The 17,514-nt window shown below is 46.8% G+C and overlaps 1 protein-coding gene across 1 annotated transcript in view; it reads right to left on the reverse strand.

Annotated features, from left to right (window-relative positions):
• Positions 1–10,496: 10,496 nt before the first annotated feature.
• Positions 10,497–17,514, reverse strand: part of TTLL4 (tubulin tyrosine ligase like 4) — a 37,764-nt gene continuing 30,746 nt past the window's right edge. The window contains exons 11-19 of the mRNA XM_068544438.1: positions 16,191–16,313; positions 15,789–15,887; positions 15,325–15,459; positions 14,773–14,910; positions 13,385–13,487; positions 12,564–12,774; positions 12,353–12,423; positions 11,863–11,948; positions 10,497–11,526 (exon numbers count right to left, since the gene is read on the reverse strand). Of these exons, the coding sequence (XP_068400539.1) occupies positions 11,268–11,526; positions 11,863–11,948; positions 12,353–12,423; positions 12,564–12,774; positions 13,385–13,487; positions 14,773–14,910; positions 15,325–15,459; positions 15,789–15,887; positions 16,191–16,313 (1,225 nt within the window). The 3' untranslated portion in view covers positions 10,497–11,267. The remainder of the gene's footprint in view (positions 11,527–11,862; positions 11,949–12,352; positions 12,424–12,563; positions 12,775–13,384; positions 13,488–14,772; positions 14,911–15,324; positions 15,460–15,788; positions 15,888–16,190; positions 16,314–17,514) is intronic.

The raw sequence follows: 17,514 nt of genomic DNA on the forward strand, positions 1-17,514 counted from the left end.
AATTCAATCTATCTGGAATTAATTTTTGGTTTTGGTGTGACCTAGGGTCTTATTATCTAATTATTCCCACATCATTTAATTAAATAATAACTAATTATTCCAACATTATTTATTAAATAATAGCTCAGGAGTTTGCTGGATGTCCCCCATCTTCTATCTGGGAGCAACATTCTTTAAGTTACAGGACTTAGTGGAAAATTTGATCTTCCATTTCACTCCAGAACATTCCTTTGGTGCCATGTGGCTTTCAGGAGCTGCCTCTGGATCATCCTCTGATACTGCAATGACCACCAGTCCCCCCAAGGGCGACACTCCATCTTCACAGGAAGCCAGGAAAAGATGGGATGAACACACCTTTCTACCTCATGCCTCTTTAGTGTTCATAAGACCAGACAGCACTTGTTCCTTTAGCAAAGAGTTAGGACATTTCCAGAGAGAAATCACTGTGAAGAGAATCAAACATGTTAAATCTCACTTCTCCTTCAAGTTGCACAAAGGTAGGCAGCTGGTAGCCCAGACCTTCCAGACCTTGTGCTTCAGATGCTTCTCCAATAGCTTTCTAACTGGCTTCTCCAACACTTTGGTTTGTTTATTGTCCCTCTTGCATTCTCTTCTTCAAGTCTCAAAGTGGAGAAACGCTACCTTCCCTTCCTCAGGAAAACCCTAATTCTTCCCCCAAGAGGCCTGGGTTCTTTTCTTCAAATAAACCTCTGAGTCTTAGTTTGGTAGTCTCATCCAACCCTGAGTTTCATCCATGGTCCCACAGGTGCAGAGGAGATGGGCACCCAGCTTCTGGGAGATGGTAAAGGAAGAACGTCCAGTTCCTGTTTTATTTACAATCTTCCCACCCACAAGCATGGCAGCAGGGTTGCTGGTATGGTTCCTCTACTGGTTGATCTGTAAAAGTAAGCATCTCATCCTAGGTAAATTACTTTTCTTTCCCTTAAAGACTATGCAGTCTAAACCCCTATCAAAGCAAGGATATTTCCTCTCAAAATTAACAGAATCAGTGAGTAAAAATTATTTTGCTGAAGAACAAAGGACTCGGTTTCTCTCCTGCTTTTCTTGAGGTCTGGGAGAGCTTCTGACATCACAGAAGGTTTATAGCTCTTAATGGCTGTGCTCTGTGATACCCAGGAAAAAGCACCTGCCTTAGTTAAACTCTTCAAGTCAACATTGTCCTCTGATTTGGGATGGAATGGCACGGCCAATTCTTCCACACGATGCTTCCCCAGAAGTTTGAAATATCACATACATTTTTCCCTTCAATTCTAGTATGTATTTCGATCTATTTTTATACTCTACTTCCCAGAGATCAAAAACTCTAATAGTTTTAAGCCTATAGTTTTAAGACCAGGCCAGAGACCAGAATGGGGGAGTGGTGGGAATTGGGGTAAGCTACCACCCAGCTCCAGCCAATTGTTGCCATGTGAGAATGTAGGCCTGATGTGACTAGAGGTTTGAATTCTAGAAGAATTTTTATGAGAAAACATCTGGCAGCCTTAAAAAACAAATTAATCAGCCCAAACAAAATCTGTGTGTGCCGGTTTTCACCCTCTGCTTTATTATGACCCATTTTTCTCTCTGCCTATCCTTGTGCCAGTGCAATCCTGTTTGAAATAATGCTTATATGGGCTGAATTGTCTACCCCCCAAATTTATGTGTTGAAGTCCCAACCCCCAGCATCTCAGAATGTGACTATATTTGGAGATAAGACCTTTAAAGAGGTAATTAAGGTAAAATGAAGTTGAGTGGGCCCTTAATCAATATGGCCAGCATCCTTATAAGAAGAGGAGTTTGGACACAGATACACACAGTATCGAAGACCAAGTGAAGACACCTGAGGAGGATGTCTTCATGCCAAGGAGAGAGATCTTTGAAGAAACCAACCCTGCTGAAACCTCAGCTGGATCTCAGACTTCCAGCTTCCAGAACTGTGAGAAAATAAATTTCTGCTGTTTAAGTTACTCAGTCTGTGGCAATTTGTCTGCTTTTCTTGAGTCTGTGGCAGCCCTAAAAAACTAATACACCACCTCTTTATAAAAAGACCTCCTGGGCTTCCCTGGTGGCGCAGTGGTTAAGAATCCACCTGCCAATGCAGGGGACACGGGTTTGAGCCCTGGTCTGGGAAGATCGCACATGTCACGGAGCAACTAAGCCTGTGTGCCACAACTACTGAGCCTGTGCTCTAGAGCCTGCGAGCCACAACTGCTGAGCCTGCGTGCCACAGCTACTGAAGCCCATGCGTCTAGAGCCCATGCTCCGCAATAAGAGAAGCCAACGCAATGAGAAGCCTGCGCACCACAACAAAGAGTAGCCCCCGCTCGCTGCAACTAGAGAAAGCCTGCACGCAGCAACAAAGACCCAACGCAGCCAAAAATAAATAAAATCAATAAATTAAAAAAAATAAAAAGACTTCCTACTCAGAGCAACTTATTTGAATATCACAGTCTCCCTGAATAGAGGTCATTATTCTTCTCCTCCAGATAAGAAAAATATAGTTCAGGGACGTAAAGAACAGTAAGTGGCAGAGCCAGACTTAAGACCCAGGGCTTTGCGTACTGAGTTTAATGCTCTTTCCACTAGATTTGAGGTGAGAGGGGAAGGACTAGGTAGTATGAATATTTCTACTGCAGAAATGGGAAATCAAGAGGAGCCCACTATCACCCTGATAACCATACGCTGGGTGATGGTCCATAAGAAGGTAGAACCACTTGCCTGGCCCTGCATGATGGCATCTTCCTGAAGCAAACAGTACTCTTCAGCTGTAGTGACCTGCAGGGGTGGTAGCTCACTGTTATCCCATCCAGGTCTTCCATGCTGAAGTCTCTAGAAACAACATCAAGGTTATGAGCTGGCCTTCTGAGTCTGGAAGACTTTTGTTTGGAATTCCATTCTGTATCGGAAAGTTATCGTCAGTAAATTTAGGGATATCCGCTGCTGTATAATAAAGAATTTGTCTGGTCTTTGTCCCAGGTTCCTGAGATAGAGCTTCTAACTGTTGGAATTTTGTGAGTGATAGGAATGTCTGTGTTATTCAGGGTCGATCTTTAGATAGTTTCAGGATGGGAGCTGGTCATGCTGGAAAGATTGGTCACATAATTATAGGGTTGGGACTTCGAGCCAGGTGATACCAGCTCAACCTCTGGGAAGGGGACGGAGGCCGGAGACTGAGTTCAGTCACAACGCCACTGATTCTATCAATCCTGCCTATGTAATGAAACCCCAATAAAAACTCTGGACACCAAAGCTCAGTTGAGCTTCCTTGTTGGTGCTGGGAGGGTGATACATCCTGATTCCATGGGAGAGGACATGGACGTTCCACGTTCAAAACCTTTCTAGAGCTCATCGTATAGGTCTCTTCTTTTGGCTGGTCCTGATTCATAAGCATAATAATAAAACTGTAATTGTAAGTATAGAGCTTTCCTGAGTTCTGTGAATCATTCTAGTGAATTATCAAACCTCAGGGGGTTGCAGGAACATGTGAATTTGTAGCCAGTTGGTGAAAACTACAGGTAGCCTGGGGACCCCCAGACTTGTGGCTGGCATCTGAAGTGAAGGCAGTCTAGCTGGGGACTATGCCTTTAAACTGTAGTCTGCACTAACTCCAGGTTTAGTGTCAGAATTGCAGTATTGCACCTGCCCTTTCCTTTCCTTGTGGTTGGTTCTAATTTTGAGGGATTACATTGTGCCTAACACATGTGAGGGCCCCAAACTGGTCCTCAGCTACCATTAGCCTATGCTGCCATTAACTGAAACATCTTCATTTCTACCTGGCTTCACTCTCTACCCCTATTCCTGACCAAAAGTCTCTCAAATCCATCTCTCTCTCTCTCTCTCTCTTTCTCACTCTCTCTCTTTCCTACTTTCCCACTTCCACAGCCTTTATGGGCCCCTGGGAGCATGTGGCTCTTTCTGAAGGAGAACTTGGAGGTCATCTCAGGCCTATCTGCCTACATGTCTCAGATGTCCTCATACCTGGCATGAGGAAACCTCTGGGACTTCCCTTACAGGAAGCAGGTACAGGTCTTTTTTGTTCTCAGATTCTCAGTCATTGGCAGAGGAGAAGTGCAGGACACAGGCCCCTATATCAGGGACACACATCAGCCTAGAAGAAGGAGGAGGAGGAGGAAGAGAAGAAGGGGAATGGAGAAGGAAGAAGAATTAACATTTGAGGACTCGCTATGTATCAGGCACTGTTCTGACCACTTTTCTAATATTAATTCATTTGATTCCTGCATCAACTCTAAGAGTTAATAATGCTATTATCCTAATATTTTACAAAACAGTGGGGCAGAGATTTAAAATAATTTTCTCAAGTCATACAGCTAGTAAAGTCAGAGTCAGAATTCAGGAACTGGGGTCCCAGTGATTATGAATGAGCTGTACTGCCTTCTTTTCCATAGACCTCAGCATTGCTGCCTTCCCTTCTACCAGCTAAGGTAACTCTTCTGCCCTCAGAGAAGAAAATCCTGGCTCCCAGTAATCAAATATTTTGTTTTAAGTATTTCAGCATTTGTCTGAAGTTCAACTTTCGCAAAGCAAATAACTATTTTGTTCTCTGCTGTGTCAGTCTTTCCCTAAAGGGAATGAGATGAAACGCTCCAACCACTGCTTCCTTAATGTGGGAGGGCCACTCGATTACAAGGGAGCAGCTGGGGTTGTTGCTATAATCTGACACTTGAATGAGGCTCCCTATCCTGAAACAAAAGAATTTATTGTAACAAGAGGCAGAATGATTCAGTGAAAAGAGCATGAGTTTTATTAAAATGCTCATAATGTTTCATTAAGAAACAAAAACAAATTACAGAACCCTTTCAACAGTTGGTTCTCTCTCTCACACACACACAATTGGAAATATACACACCAAATTTAATAATAATTTAATTTTTTAATATAAATTTATTTATTTTTGGCTGCATTGGGTCTTTGTTGCTGTGCACGGGCTTTCCCTAGTTGCCGCGAGCGGGGGCTACTCTTCGTTGCATCACCCTAATCTCTGCCCTCATATTCACATGGCATATTCCCTGTGTGCATATCTGTGTCCAAATTTCCCCTTTTCATCAGGATACCAGTCATACTGGAATAGGGGCCCACCCTACTCCAGTATGACCTCATCTTAAGTAGTTATATCTGCAATGACCCTATTGCCTAATAAGGTCACAATATGATCAGTACTTCAGCCTACGTATTTGGGGGCACACAACTCACCCCGTCACTAGCATATTCCTAGGAGTGGAGTTCCCAGGTCAGATGAGCTACTGATAATACTGTGATAATGACATTATCAGTCTTAGTATGCAGTTCTCTGCAATAATTACGATATACATGGTATATTTAGAATTTGCATTTTCCTGATGGCTAATGTGGGACACTGTTTTTTCCAAAGGTAGCTGCAACAATTTCTTTTTCTTTTTCTTTTTTTTTTTGGCTGTGTTGGGTCTTTGTTGCTGCGCCCGGGGTTTCTCTAGTTGCGGCGAGCGGGGGCTACTGTTCGTTGTGGTGTGTGGGCTTCTCACTGCGGTGGCTTTTCTTGTTGCGGAGCATGGGCTCTACACGCATGCGCTTCAGTAGTTGTGGCTCGCGGGCTCAGTAGTTGTGGTGCACGGGCTTAGTTGCTCCGTGGCATGTGGGAACTTCCTGGACCAGGGCTCGAACCCGTGTCCCCTGCATTGGCAGGCGGATTCTTAAATCTTGACTGCCTTTTAAATTTTAACTATTCTAGGGACTTCCCTGGTGGTGTAGTGGATAAGACTCTGTGCTCCCAATGCAGGGGGTCCGGGTTCTATCCCTGGTCAGGGAACTAGATCCCACATGCCTGCCGCAACTACGTTTGCATGCCACAACTCAGGAGCCCTGGAGCCACAACTAAGCAGCTGGTGAGCCACACCTAAGGAGCCCATGTGCTGCAACTAAGGAGGCTGCAAGCTGCAACTAAGGAGCCCGCCTGCTGCAATTAAGACCTCATGCAACCAAATAAATATTTTTTAAAAATAAAAATACATAAATTTTAACTATTCTAGTGTCATCTCATTGTGCTTTTAATATGCGTATGCATCATGAAATGGTATCTCCTTGGCCTTTTTAAAGTCAGCTTTATTTCCTTATAAGAAAATTCATCCATCTTAAGTATATAATTCGATGAGTTTCAACAAACATGGTCGTATAGCCACCATCACGATCAAGGTATAGAATATTTCCAACGTGCCCCTCAACTGTCCCTCCCCTCTGTCATCTATAGTCCTTAGCAACCACTGATAAGCTTTCTGTCCCTAGTTTGCCTTTTTTAGAATGTTATATAAATGGAATCATAAAGTATGTAGTCTTCTGTTTCTGGCTTCTTTCACTCAGCATAATGCTCTTGAGATTCATCCATGTTGTTGCATGCGTCAGTTTATTCCTGTTTTTTACCTAAGTAGTATTGAACAGATATATCACAATTTGTTTATTCATTCACTAGTTGTTGGATATTTGGGTTGTTTCCAGGGTTTTGCTATTATGAATAAAACTGCTGTGAACATTTGCAAGCAGGAGTGAATTGCTGGGTCATATGTTGAGTGTATTTCACTTCATAAGAACCTACTGAGCTATTTTCCAATGTACCGTTTTGCATTCCCACCAGCAATGTATGTGTTCCAGCTGCTCCATGTTTGCAGACACTTGGTATTTTCAGCCTTTTTCATCTGAGCCATTCTGCTGTGTAAGTGGTGTCTCCTTGCAGTTTTTCTTTTCTTTTTCTTTTTTTCCAAACGCTTATGTTGAGGGCTGACTTTCAATAGCTTGCAGTGAGGGAGCTGTTCAGCTACACACAACTCTGACCCAGAAGCAGGTTGTCTATGAATGGTTTAACACCAGATTCCCCAGGAATGTGCCTTGCGTGACATGCAAGGAGGCACCCCCCCCTTTCTCTGAACTAGAGGCTCTCGGCTCAGGCCCCCGCCCTGCATGTGCTATGGGCCTCACGGGGGAGAGAGGGAAGCACTTGGCCGCCTGCCTGCAGTAGGGACTGTGGGACCAGCCAAGGAGGCTTAGCCATGACTGCCCTGTGGTTCTGCCTTGCTGGGATTCTTATTTAGAGGTTCGGTCATAATCCCACAGTTGGTAGCTTTTCCCCGTTGGCTCCTCAGCCTGTATCATTATAGTTTTAACCGCACTTCTCTGACAACTAATGTTAAGGGCTTCAATTTTTCTAAATGAATTATCTTGATTAAATCACCAGTTTGCTGTCCCATGTTTATCACAGTTTTGTAAGAGCAACATGCTACCATAATAGTATCACAGTACCATTATATAGTAACATGCTGTGTTACACAGTATGTTAGTTACCTTATGAAAATGGTTTTGGTGGTGTTAACTGTTTTTTATTTTTTTAAAATCTGCATTATATATGTATCAGGCACTTTACTAGGTGCTTTACGTATATTCTGCCCCCCCCCCTTAACCCTCATAACTACCCTACAAGGTAAGCTCTGGTCTCCTCATTTTACTAGTTGAAATTTAGAGATTATTATCTTTTCAAAATTGTGTTGGATTTCCCCATGACAGTCTGTAGCATTCCATGTGTCTCAGTCCATTATAATAATTAAGGCACAAATGGGTTTTAGAAAACACCCACCTTGCTATTGATCCCTCTCATATTCTTTCACCTATGAGAAATCTGCCAAGAGCAACATAAAGGCTGCTTGCAGCTCTCAATGCTCCAAAGCTGATGAACAGTCAAGTCAAATGAGCCTGACACTAACAAGGGTGCAAACTGCTACAGGGAGATCTAAATGACCGAGTGTTGTTCGAGAGGCTGGATTAGACTCTCAAGTGGCAATGAAATGGAGCTCCCTCAACTACACACCTCTGAAAACCATCAGTGTTTCAAAGCAGTTGGGGAATCCACGCCGTAAACAGAGCTTAATCTTAGGACAAATCCAGAGGAAGCCAGGAGAGGAGGTCCCCCGGCTGCCTTTGGTGACTACCTTATTTGGGTAACTAATTCAGCTGTGGAAGGAAGTGGAGCAGACTGTGCACCTGGATTATCAACCTCCTGCACTGGCCCACTGTTGGATGGTCCCAGAGGGCAATAAGGTGTGTCCTTTCGATAGGGTCACAGGAGGCACAATCACCCTCAACTAAATAGCCTCAAATCATAAGAATGTACCTGTAAAGACAAGCGTCCCTCGGCACAGCTGTTATGTTGGTGCGTGTTCTTTGGCTCCAGTTCAAGGTCTCTATTTTCTGTGCCCTGCTCCTCCCCTCTCCAGCCCCCAGGCATCCGTTGCTCCCTTACGCTCCCTTTCTTATCAAAGCTTCTCTCTGAATAGGACTGAATAAGCCCAATTCACATACTTTTAATTTGCACTCTGTCTGTGAAATATTTAACTAAAGAAATAAATCCCCCACAAAGTGTGAAACAGTAGAATGAATAATGGTGATAGGGTGAAGGTAGGGGTGATGAGGTATCACCCAGGCCAAACCCTGTTCTGGCCTTCTTCACTTCTAAAATGTCTCTATAGCTGCCTCATTCCTTAGTGGAAAGGGTTTTACATTTCTTGCCTGCCTTTCCCTAACCAAGGAACAGGGCTTGGATAGCAAATGGAGAAAGGAGTAACCATGCATTAAGTCCTATGTCCTAAGTGCTTTTACCATGTTTTGCTTAATTTTCACAACCTTACAATGTAGGTATTAAATTTGTATTATTTAAAAACTTTAAAAAGTTAGATGACGTGCCCAAGGCTACACAAAGGAACTGAGATTTGAGCCCTAGGTCAGACTCCAAGGTTCACGCTCTTTTCTTATCCCCATGCCACCTCTCCATTAAGTATTCATTCTAAGTTCCTTAGTGTCTGATCAAGCTTGAGTGAATTTGAAGTAAACAGAAATGATAACCACCCTCCTTCCCCCTCCCCCCCGCCCCCGCCCCAGCCCCACCCCCAAATCCTTACTCCAGTGCTTCAGAAATACCCTGTACACTGCATTCCTTGACTCAGGAGCACTTGCTCCCCTTTCTCCAAACAGGGACTGGGTACGTTATCAAGTTAGGAAAAAACTGACATGTTCTGACAAACATCTACTCTACTATACCCTCAAATTTAAACTTTCCCAAAAATCTCATTACTTCCCCCAAATTCCTTATTTAGCTGAATACCTTATACTGTGGGTATGCAGTGCTAAGTATGTATGCTGAATTCTTAATAAGCAAGATTTCATTTTCTTCCAAGGCTGAAAGGGAAGTATGACACATTAGCCTCATTCCTTTCTCCAACCCAGCAACACACACACACCCACCAGATACTCAAAGGTGATGAAAACTTTAAAAGCATAAACATGTTTTAAGCTACTAAGAACACTCTACTTCCATCACTCATTTAATTTCCCCACAGCTCACTCCCACGCTTCCCATCATGCTGCAGAGCCGGTCCCTTCTCCAGTTACGGGGATGGGAATGGTTGTGCCGTCCATCTGGGGATTCTCGGAAGGCAAAGTATTGAAGCTGGTTTCCAGGGAGTGGCACAGCTCAGTCAGGCCTCCACACCTAAGCCTTTGCACCAGAGGATGAGCCACAACAAAACTGCTTCAGCAGGTGGCTAATTTTCCTAGGAAGGCTGCTTCCTGCCCTCGTCACAAGGTTTGACATCTGCACTAGAACACTGCACCCACTCTTGCAGGACAAGAGGGAGTTGGCTTCAAGTCTATCAGAAGAGATTTAACAGGACTGTCAAGGACCTCTCCTGCGGACCTGACTTTGAAGTCCTTACCACTGCACAGCAGTGACCCAGGATTTTGCCATCAAGCTTTCTTCACAACTGTCAACATGGCCTTCACACATCAACTGTGTGGCCTTGAACGCAGTCAGGCCTCTCAGTGATTTTTCCAGGGCTCCCTCCCAACTCACCACAGAACTGCTGGAGCCACGAAGCAGGATATCTCTCCCAAGCTCAGGAATGAAGGCAGAGAAAGCCTGGGGTCAGACCGTGAGCAGAGCATCCTGCCTGATGCGCCAAAGGGAAAACCTGGGTAACTGAGTCAAGGGGCCAGTTGGCTTCTTGTTGGGACTCGCTGATAGAAAAATGAAATGAAGTAAAGGGATCGTAGGGCTGGGGAGGGGGCGAGCAGCAACCAGAAGTGCCAGGTTAAGGAGGAGCATCGTTCAAGTGAAAACAACCTTTCTGATCCAAACCCTCCCACCTTGGCTTCCCCCTGGGCCCAGGAGAGAGAGAGGTAGAGCTTCTGGTTAGGTGTTTGTGTCCTGTGAGACCTCCGTACGTACAGTTCACGTGGTCAACATTTACTGAGTACAGGGTTTAGTCAGGAGCCTGACTGGAAGCCCATCCTACGACGGTGGCTGCTCCTGAAACCCGCCCTCCAGGCCACCAGAGTCTGCGTGCCCTAGCGACCTGTGAGCCAGACCCCGAACACCAGAGAGAGTGAAGGGGGAACCACAGCTCCTTCCACCCTCCCCTTGGATTGCGTCCTTTGATATATGGACCCAGACAGGCAACAGCAAGTGGGATTATCCAGGCTCCTTTACTGCAGCCATGGGAAATTCACAAAGTTCATAAAAACCTCTCACCTCACAGGGAGACAAGAGCTGAAGGGGTAACATCCATGAGAGAGAAGTCTAGAAGGTTGAACAAGTAGTGATGTGAGGTCAGAATAGGAAGACCTAGGGCTACTGGCTGGGTGGGTATATGAAAGGAGAAATGGTCTGGAGGTGGGGATGTCCCCAAGACTAGGATGATAGGAAATGGGTTCAGCATGTCATGGCCTCTGCCTGCTTATCTACTGAGGAGGTCTGAAGGCTTCTGAAAGTGACTCCTCAGGACAGGGGGTTGGGGAGGCGGGAGGGTGAGACCTGAGGAAATAAGGACCCTCAGAGGAACCTCCTCAATTACATAGGGAGCAAGGGACTTCAGGCCCGAATATGTTCAGTATGTTTTCTCCTCTTGAGCCGTAACTCAGTCACCGCACCAAGGCCTAAAACAAACCACACATGGTTCTCTAAAGGTAGAAACCAAACCCTGCTTTATAAGGCTGAGTGGCCATCATTGGCTTCTCCGCTGAGATATGAGGTGCCAGCCAGTGAACCTTCCTCACTTCGTCCCCCTCCCCACCACCCCTCCAGCCCGCCAGACACCTCCCTCTACAACTCAACCACTTCAAAAAATACTCGGAGGAGGGGCGAGGTGGAGGGGTGGGAGCTCAGGCTGGCCGGCCGGCCGGTTCCCATGAGGTAGCTAACGCTGGTGCACCTGGGCAGGGGCTAGTGGAGAGGCCCGTCACAGGCTCACAGCAGCCAGGAGGGAGTCACCAGCTGACTGGGAGGTGGGGGAGGCAGAAAATCTCGAAGTCTGACCAGAGTACTTGATCAAGGGTAACGTCTGTGTGGAGAGGCTGGGCTCTTTGCTGGTGTCCTCACTGTCCTTTGAGGAACTGGGTTTCCTGGGGAAAGGGGAGAGGCCAGCTTGGGTCTTCGTGGGCTTGGGCATGGTCCCATCTTCAGAGAGTGGTATGCTTCCCTTGGAGGAGCCATGTTTTCTGAAGGGAACAGAGGGAGGAAGAAATGGCTGAGACATTGTGTAGCTGAGACTTTAACCCACGATCTGCTACCTTCAGAGTCTAGAGCAGGCATTCACCGTATTCATTTCAGCATGGCTGCAAGTGGCTGCCTTTGCGGATGAGTCTGTGCCCCAGCTCAGCTTTGCTGGGCACACCAAGAGCCACCAGGAAGAAAGTACCGTGGCTGCATATTCTTATATTCCCACCAACCCCCAACTGGAGAACGCTGATCTCATCATACTCTGGGAAGAGAGGGAGGAAGAAAACTCCCCGAATTCACACTCAACGCCCTTCCCTTGCCCAGGCAGCACTCACCCCAGCTTGCCAGTCTCCGATTTGGAGAAATCACTGAGTGTCGCATCACCCTTTGGGACAGTCAGAATTGATGTCGGGAGAGTCCACTAAAAGCAAAGGAAGCAATGAGGCCAAAGGGCGAGGTAGAGGTCAGGGGAGAGTGTCTGGGTCTTAGGACTCTTTCCCAGCTCTACCTCTGAGTGATCAAAGGGCTCTTCCCTTCCCTACCCTGCAGGAATGGGCCCATATGGGGAGAAATCTTGGTCCTCTCTTGATTCAGATAAGAAGTTGAGGCTACAAAGCACCTGATCCTTGAAAGAAAGGCATCCAGGGAATCCTGGAGGCAATTATTCCCTTGAAAGGGAAGGGTCCTGAGACACAGAGACCTGCAGAACCTTGGGAAGAAGTGAGAGGGTCTGGACCTACACCCAACCCATGCTGCGCTCTTAAGGTGGAAGAGGGAGGGGCCTGAGGTAGGACTGTCCCCCTTCACCCCAATGGCACTACTCACCACTGGAGGAGAATCAGAGATGGCTCCTGTGTGGAACCCTTTGTAGCACCAACTCCGAAGCAGATCTACTCCTAGGACAAGATTAACAAGGGTGGGACTTAAGAGGGTGGAATCAACTGGCCTATTCTTCTTGCCACAGAGGCTCACTTCTTGGTCTATTGGGATTTAATCTCTCATTAAACATGGCATGTGGGCAGGGAGGACACATCACCTTTGAGCTTGTTGCCATGGTACTTCTGCTCCCACTGGGTGGTGAGAATGTTGAAATATCGTGGCTGCTCAAAAAAGCGGAGATAGCGAGAAGAGATTCGAGAAGGAAAAATTCGTTCAAATTGACCACGGCGAGAAAACTCATCCTCCATCTCAACCAGAACCCGAACATCATCTGGCGTCAGGACATCCAGCACAGATGAATAGAAGTCCTGTGGCCCAAGGAACAGGGGGGAAAAGGGTATGACAAAGAGTGTAAGCCAGAGGCAGAGAATCAAAAAGCTGGGGGATGGGGAGTACAGCTCTGGGGTCCTAAGGCTCCAGGACCAAAGGACCACCAAGGCAGTCTGGTGGGCCCACTCTGGACCTCATCTATTCCCAAGTCTGCTGAGCTTATTCGGGGGATGAAGAGACTCTTGGCTGGGGTGAGGGGAGACAGGGGGCACAGAGGTTAAGTGATTTGTTGGATGAAGTCAAGATCAGAACCCAGATTTGGCCACAGCCTTGTGTCTGCCACACTTCCATCTGATTCCCTCATCTGCTCTGAGAAAGTCAAGCCTTCCAGGAGCTCAGTGCCCCTCAGGGAAAGAAACCCAAAGGGTCTATAGCTCTACAAGAAGGGTGGGCTGGTACAGCACTTTGCTAAGAGCAGTGGTTGTTGAACATGTGATAAGGGCCATCAACTCTCTCCGGAATGACATACATTCCAACAAATCCCTGCACACCAGGGGATGTAGGAAATCCTGCCCTAGAGGGAAGAAAAACTGCTTGCCTTGGGGCTTCACAGGTTTGATCAGGGATCAATTTCAGGCAATTTCCTACCTGATCAGGAATTTTCTGGGTCAGGTAATAGGCTTTCTTCATCTTCTGTGCAGTGAAGTACTCCGGGGCCATTCGACATCTGTCCCTGGGGGAGCTGGGCAGGCTAAGGCAGAGGGTGGAAAGGGGGCAAAGGGTAAGGTCAGCAGCTTCACATCCTGAGGACATGTAGAGAGAGGGTCCAGTCCAGGAAGACACCCTTCTCAAGAGAAGACAAAGAAGGATGGACAGAAGTTCGTTACGTGAGTAAATCAGACTGCAATGCACTGCATTCCAGTAGCCTGAGACTCAAAGATGAAGTCCCATGTACGAACTAAAAGAGTACAAAGCACCCTCTTTAAGTTGTACTTAAATGATAAAAAAGGAGGACCATGGAACAAGCACTGTATATATTTCAGTTTAGTTTAATTTAGTGAATACTTACTATAATAAATATCCAGCTTGGCCCTACTGGCTATGTGATCCTGGACAAATTCCCTGACCTCACTGTACCTCAGTTTCATCACCCACATTACAACAATTACTGCTGAGAGAGACACAAAGATGGCCTCCAAGAAGCTCACAGGATTGCATGTGTCAAATGACAAATAACTATAGCACAGAGCCAAATATAAGTCTACAAGGTACAGTGGGGAAAGCAAGTTTTGTTACCAAAAATTTGAGCTCCCTTTCCTCAAGAGTGGTTCTGAGTGCTTTGGGGGTGTGGAGGAGAGAGCCCACATTGAGCTGGTTTCATGAAGATGCTGCCTTCAGCTAGGCTTTGATGGATGGGTGAGGTTGAAACAGGGAGGTCTTGATGAGTGGAAGGAGGAAGAAATCCCATGAGCAGAGGAGGGGACACCATAGGGGAACAATGAGAAGCAGTGAACATTTCAGAGAGGAGACTAGACTAACTGATCCTTAAGGATTCTTCCAACCTTAAGGTTCTATGGGCGATCCAGTTTGTCAGAGCACAGGAGCTGGGAAGAGGAATTAAGGGAGGGGTGCCTGGGAAAAAGAGGCTGGGGCCTTGCATGTCTGCTTGAGGAATTTTTTTTTTTTTGGCTGTGCCGCGCGGCTGGTGGGATCGTAGTTCCCCGACCAGGGACTGAACCCAGGCCCTCAGCAGTGAAAGCGTGGAGTCTTAACCACTAGACCGCCAGGGAATCCCCTGCTTGAGGAATTTAAAGCTGATCCCCCGGGCTCTGTGGGGATTCCTGGGCAGGGGAGCAATTAAGCAAACAGGCTTTTAGGGGCACTGACATGGCAGTGGTGTGTGAGCAGATTGCAGGGGCAGACCGAGCAGCAAGGGAGACCAAGCAGGAGGGAGCGCACAGACACCATCCCTTCCCAGAGTCTCTATGGGGCTGCTCATGCTGCCAGCCAAGCTGCAGACAAGCAAGGAGGCTGACCTGGTGGTGGAGCTGGTGGAGCTACTGGAGCTGGAAGCGATATCCTCTGCGCTGGGCAGAACAAAGCCCGCCAGGTTCAGAAGGTCACGGATCATCTGGCCTTTGATGCTGATGTCCAGTGGAGAGTTGGAGTGGAGGCTTCAGGGAAAGGATCCAAAGAGTGGTAAAAGCAGATGCCAAAACTGTTTCCAGTCACAAGTCCCAGTCAAGGCCAGCCCCATTTACATCCAAACTCATGAGCACCATCACGGGGGTCTTCTTGCCCCACGGATAGTGAATAACCTCACACAGGGTGGTCCCTGCCCATGACCTTGCTAGGGAAAAGCATGCAGTAGGCATCAAGTTTAAAAGAGTAACTTTTAACAATCTGCCTCCAATGTCAGAGAACCTTGAGATAATGGCAAAGAATAAGGGAATGCGTTAACAGACCATGAAGGGAAAACACATATTCTAGTGAAGGAAAAGTTTTCCCAAAGTCAGCAAGACCGGAGCAGAAACAGGATCATGAGGACACAGAAAGGCCTCTACTGTGAGTGCCCTGAGAATACCTACCTTGGGGAGATGTTGACTTCCAGGACCCAGGGCTTGAGGTTCTCATCCAGCATGATGTCGAAACCGAAGAGCTCGTGGCAGCTGTAGGGCCGCCGCACGTACATCTTCAGCAGGCTGGTCACATAGGGTTCTGACCTGGTCACAGGGAGGAGAAAGTATTCAGCTCAGCTCCTCCCAAAGGCTCTACCTAGAGCTGCCCTGCCAACGGAGTGGCTCAGAGATGGGAGAACAGAAGCAACCCAGGAAAAGAAGCTCTCAAGAGATGTTTGTGATCTGGAGCCAGCTTCTGGGGATGAAGTTCAGCAGAAGAGCAGAATTTAAGTCTATCCATTCCTTCCTAAACCCTGTCCTCAGAAACGGAAACACAGCATGGTCAAAAGTCTGGAGCACAGCAGGGTGGAGGCCCACAAGAAAAGGGGGGGTTGAGTGGCAGGCCCCACGCCCAGGGTGGCAGTGTGACTCACGAGATGATCGTTTTGACAACAACGTCCTTTATCTTCTCCCAGATGGCATCACTGTTGACTCCCTTCTGGCTCAGGTAGCTCCATAAAGCCTTCAGTGCCCTGTAAGGCAGGAGAGGAGGAGGGAGAATTTAGGGTTGTATTCTATGAATGAGTGATGAAGAAAAGAGAAAGAAAAAGGAATGAGAGGCCCAAAGGTATCTTCTTCATGTATCTTCTTTTGATGTTTTGAATTAAGACAGAAATGAGTTGGATGCAAACAGACCAATTCTGAATTGCCAAGTGTTTATATAATCTCTGGGTCTTATATTAATCCTCCACTCACCACCCCCCCTGAAACCTCCCCAAACCCCAGAACTCTGTGCTCCTCTAGACCTCCACTTGATGGGGACACTGTCTGGGTACCATTTGTGGCCCTGGCAGGCCGTTTCATCTTCATTGGCCTGGTACTCGGCATTCTTTTTATTGACACTGTAGTTGGTCAGGTGCATGAACTTGTTGCCAAGGCTCTTCATGGAAGGGGAATACCTGGAAGTGAGAGGAAAGGCAGACGTGAGATGGTGAGATGGCAGATGGATAACGGTCCAAACATTTCCCCACATCCTGAAGAGGCAAAGGACAAGTGGACAGATCTTTTCAGATGCACAAGGGTCTGAGAAGTACACCTACTGGTAAGGTTTCCAAAACACCACAGGTAAACTCATCTCCCAATTTATCCCACCTCAGTCCTGCAGGAAGACCCTCCCTATTCAGTAAAGCAGAGAACCTCCTTATTTCCCCTTCCACATATAACTGTGATTTATAATAACAAATATACATATTGGCCTCTGCCCCCAGCCCCTGACACAGAGCTGCTAAAACCTTTGTAAACTCCTAAGTGGTAAGAGTACAAGGAGCATCTTTGTTCTCAGATTTGGTCTTTGACCCCAGTTTCTAACACAGAGCTCCTGAAACTCTTATAATTTCCTGGGTGATAGGAGCGTCTTTTGTTCTAATGAGGCGACACTGGGTAAGCTCCTGGATGGCTCCTGGATGAGGGACAGTCACTGGAAAGACCAAGCCATGATTAGACAGTTGGAAGTTTCAACTCCCCCCACTCAACTCCCATTCTCTTAAAAAGGGAGAAGGGCTGAAAATGGAGTTAATGATCGATCATGCCTAAGTGATGAAGCCTCCATAAAAATCCCCAAAACATGAGGTTCAGAGAGCTTCCGGGTGGGTAAACCTCTGGAGGTGCTGCGAGAGCAGCCAGCCCAGAGAGGGCATAGAAGCTCCGTGCCTCTTCCTACATACCTTGCCCTGTGCATCTCTTCCATCTGGCTGTTCTTCTGTACCCTTTATCACATCCATCTTTCATAAATCAGTAAACATAAGTAAACTGTTTTCCTGAGTTGAGTGAGCTGCTCTAGCAAATTAATCAAATTGATACCCCTCAGCCCCGGCCCCAAGGAGGGGGTCATGGGAACCTCTGATTTACAGCCGATTGGTCAGAAACACATGCGGCACCCTGCACTTGCAACTGGCATCTGAGGTGGTGGAAGGAGGGGCAGCCTGATGAAACTGAGCCGTTAACCTGTGCGATCTGATGCTATCTCCAGGTAGATAGTGTCAGAATTGAGTTCAATTGTAGGACACTCACCTGGTGTTGTGTAGAACTGCTTCGTGTGGGGGAAAAAAACCCACACGTTTGGTGACCAGAAGTGTCAGAAGTGAAGTGTTTGATGTAAAA

The sequence above is a fragment of the Eschrichtius robustus genome, chromosome 5 (genome assembly GCF_028021215.1).
Source record: "Eschrichtius robustus isolate mEscRob2 chromosome 5, mEscRob2.pri, whole genome shotgun sequence".
Lineage (NCBI taxonomy): Eukaryota > Metazoa > Chordata > Mammalia > Artiodactyla > Eschrichtiidae > Eschrichtius > Eschrichtius robustus.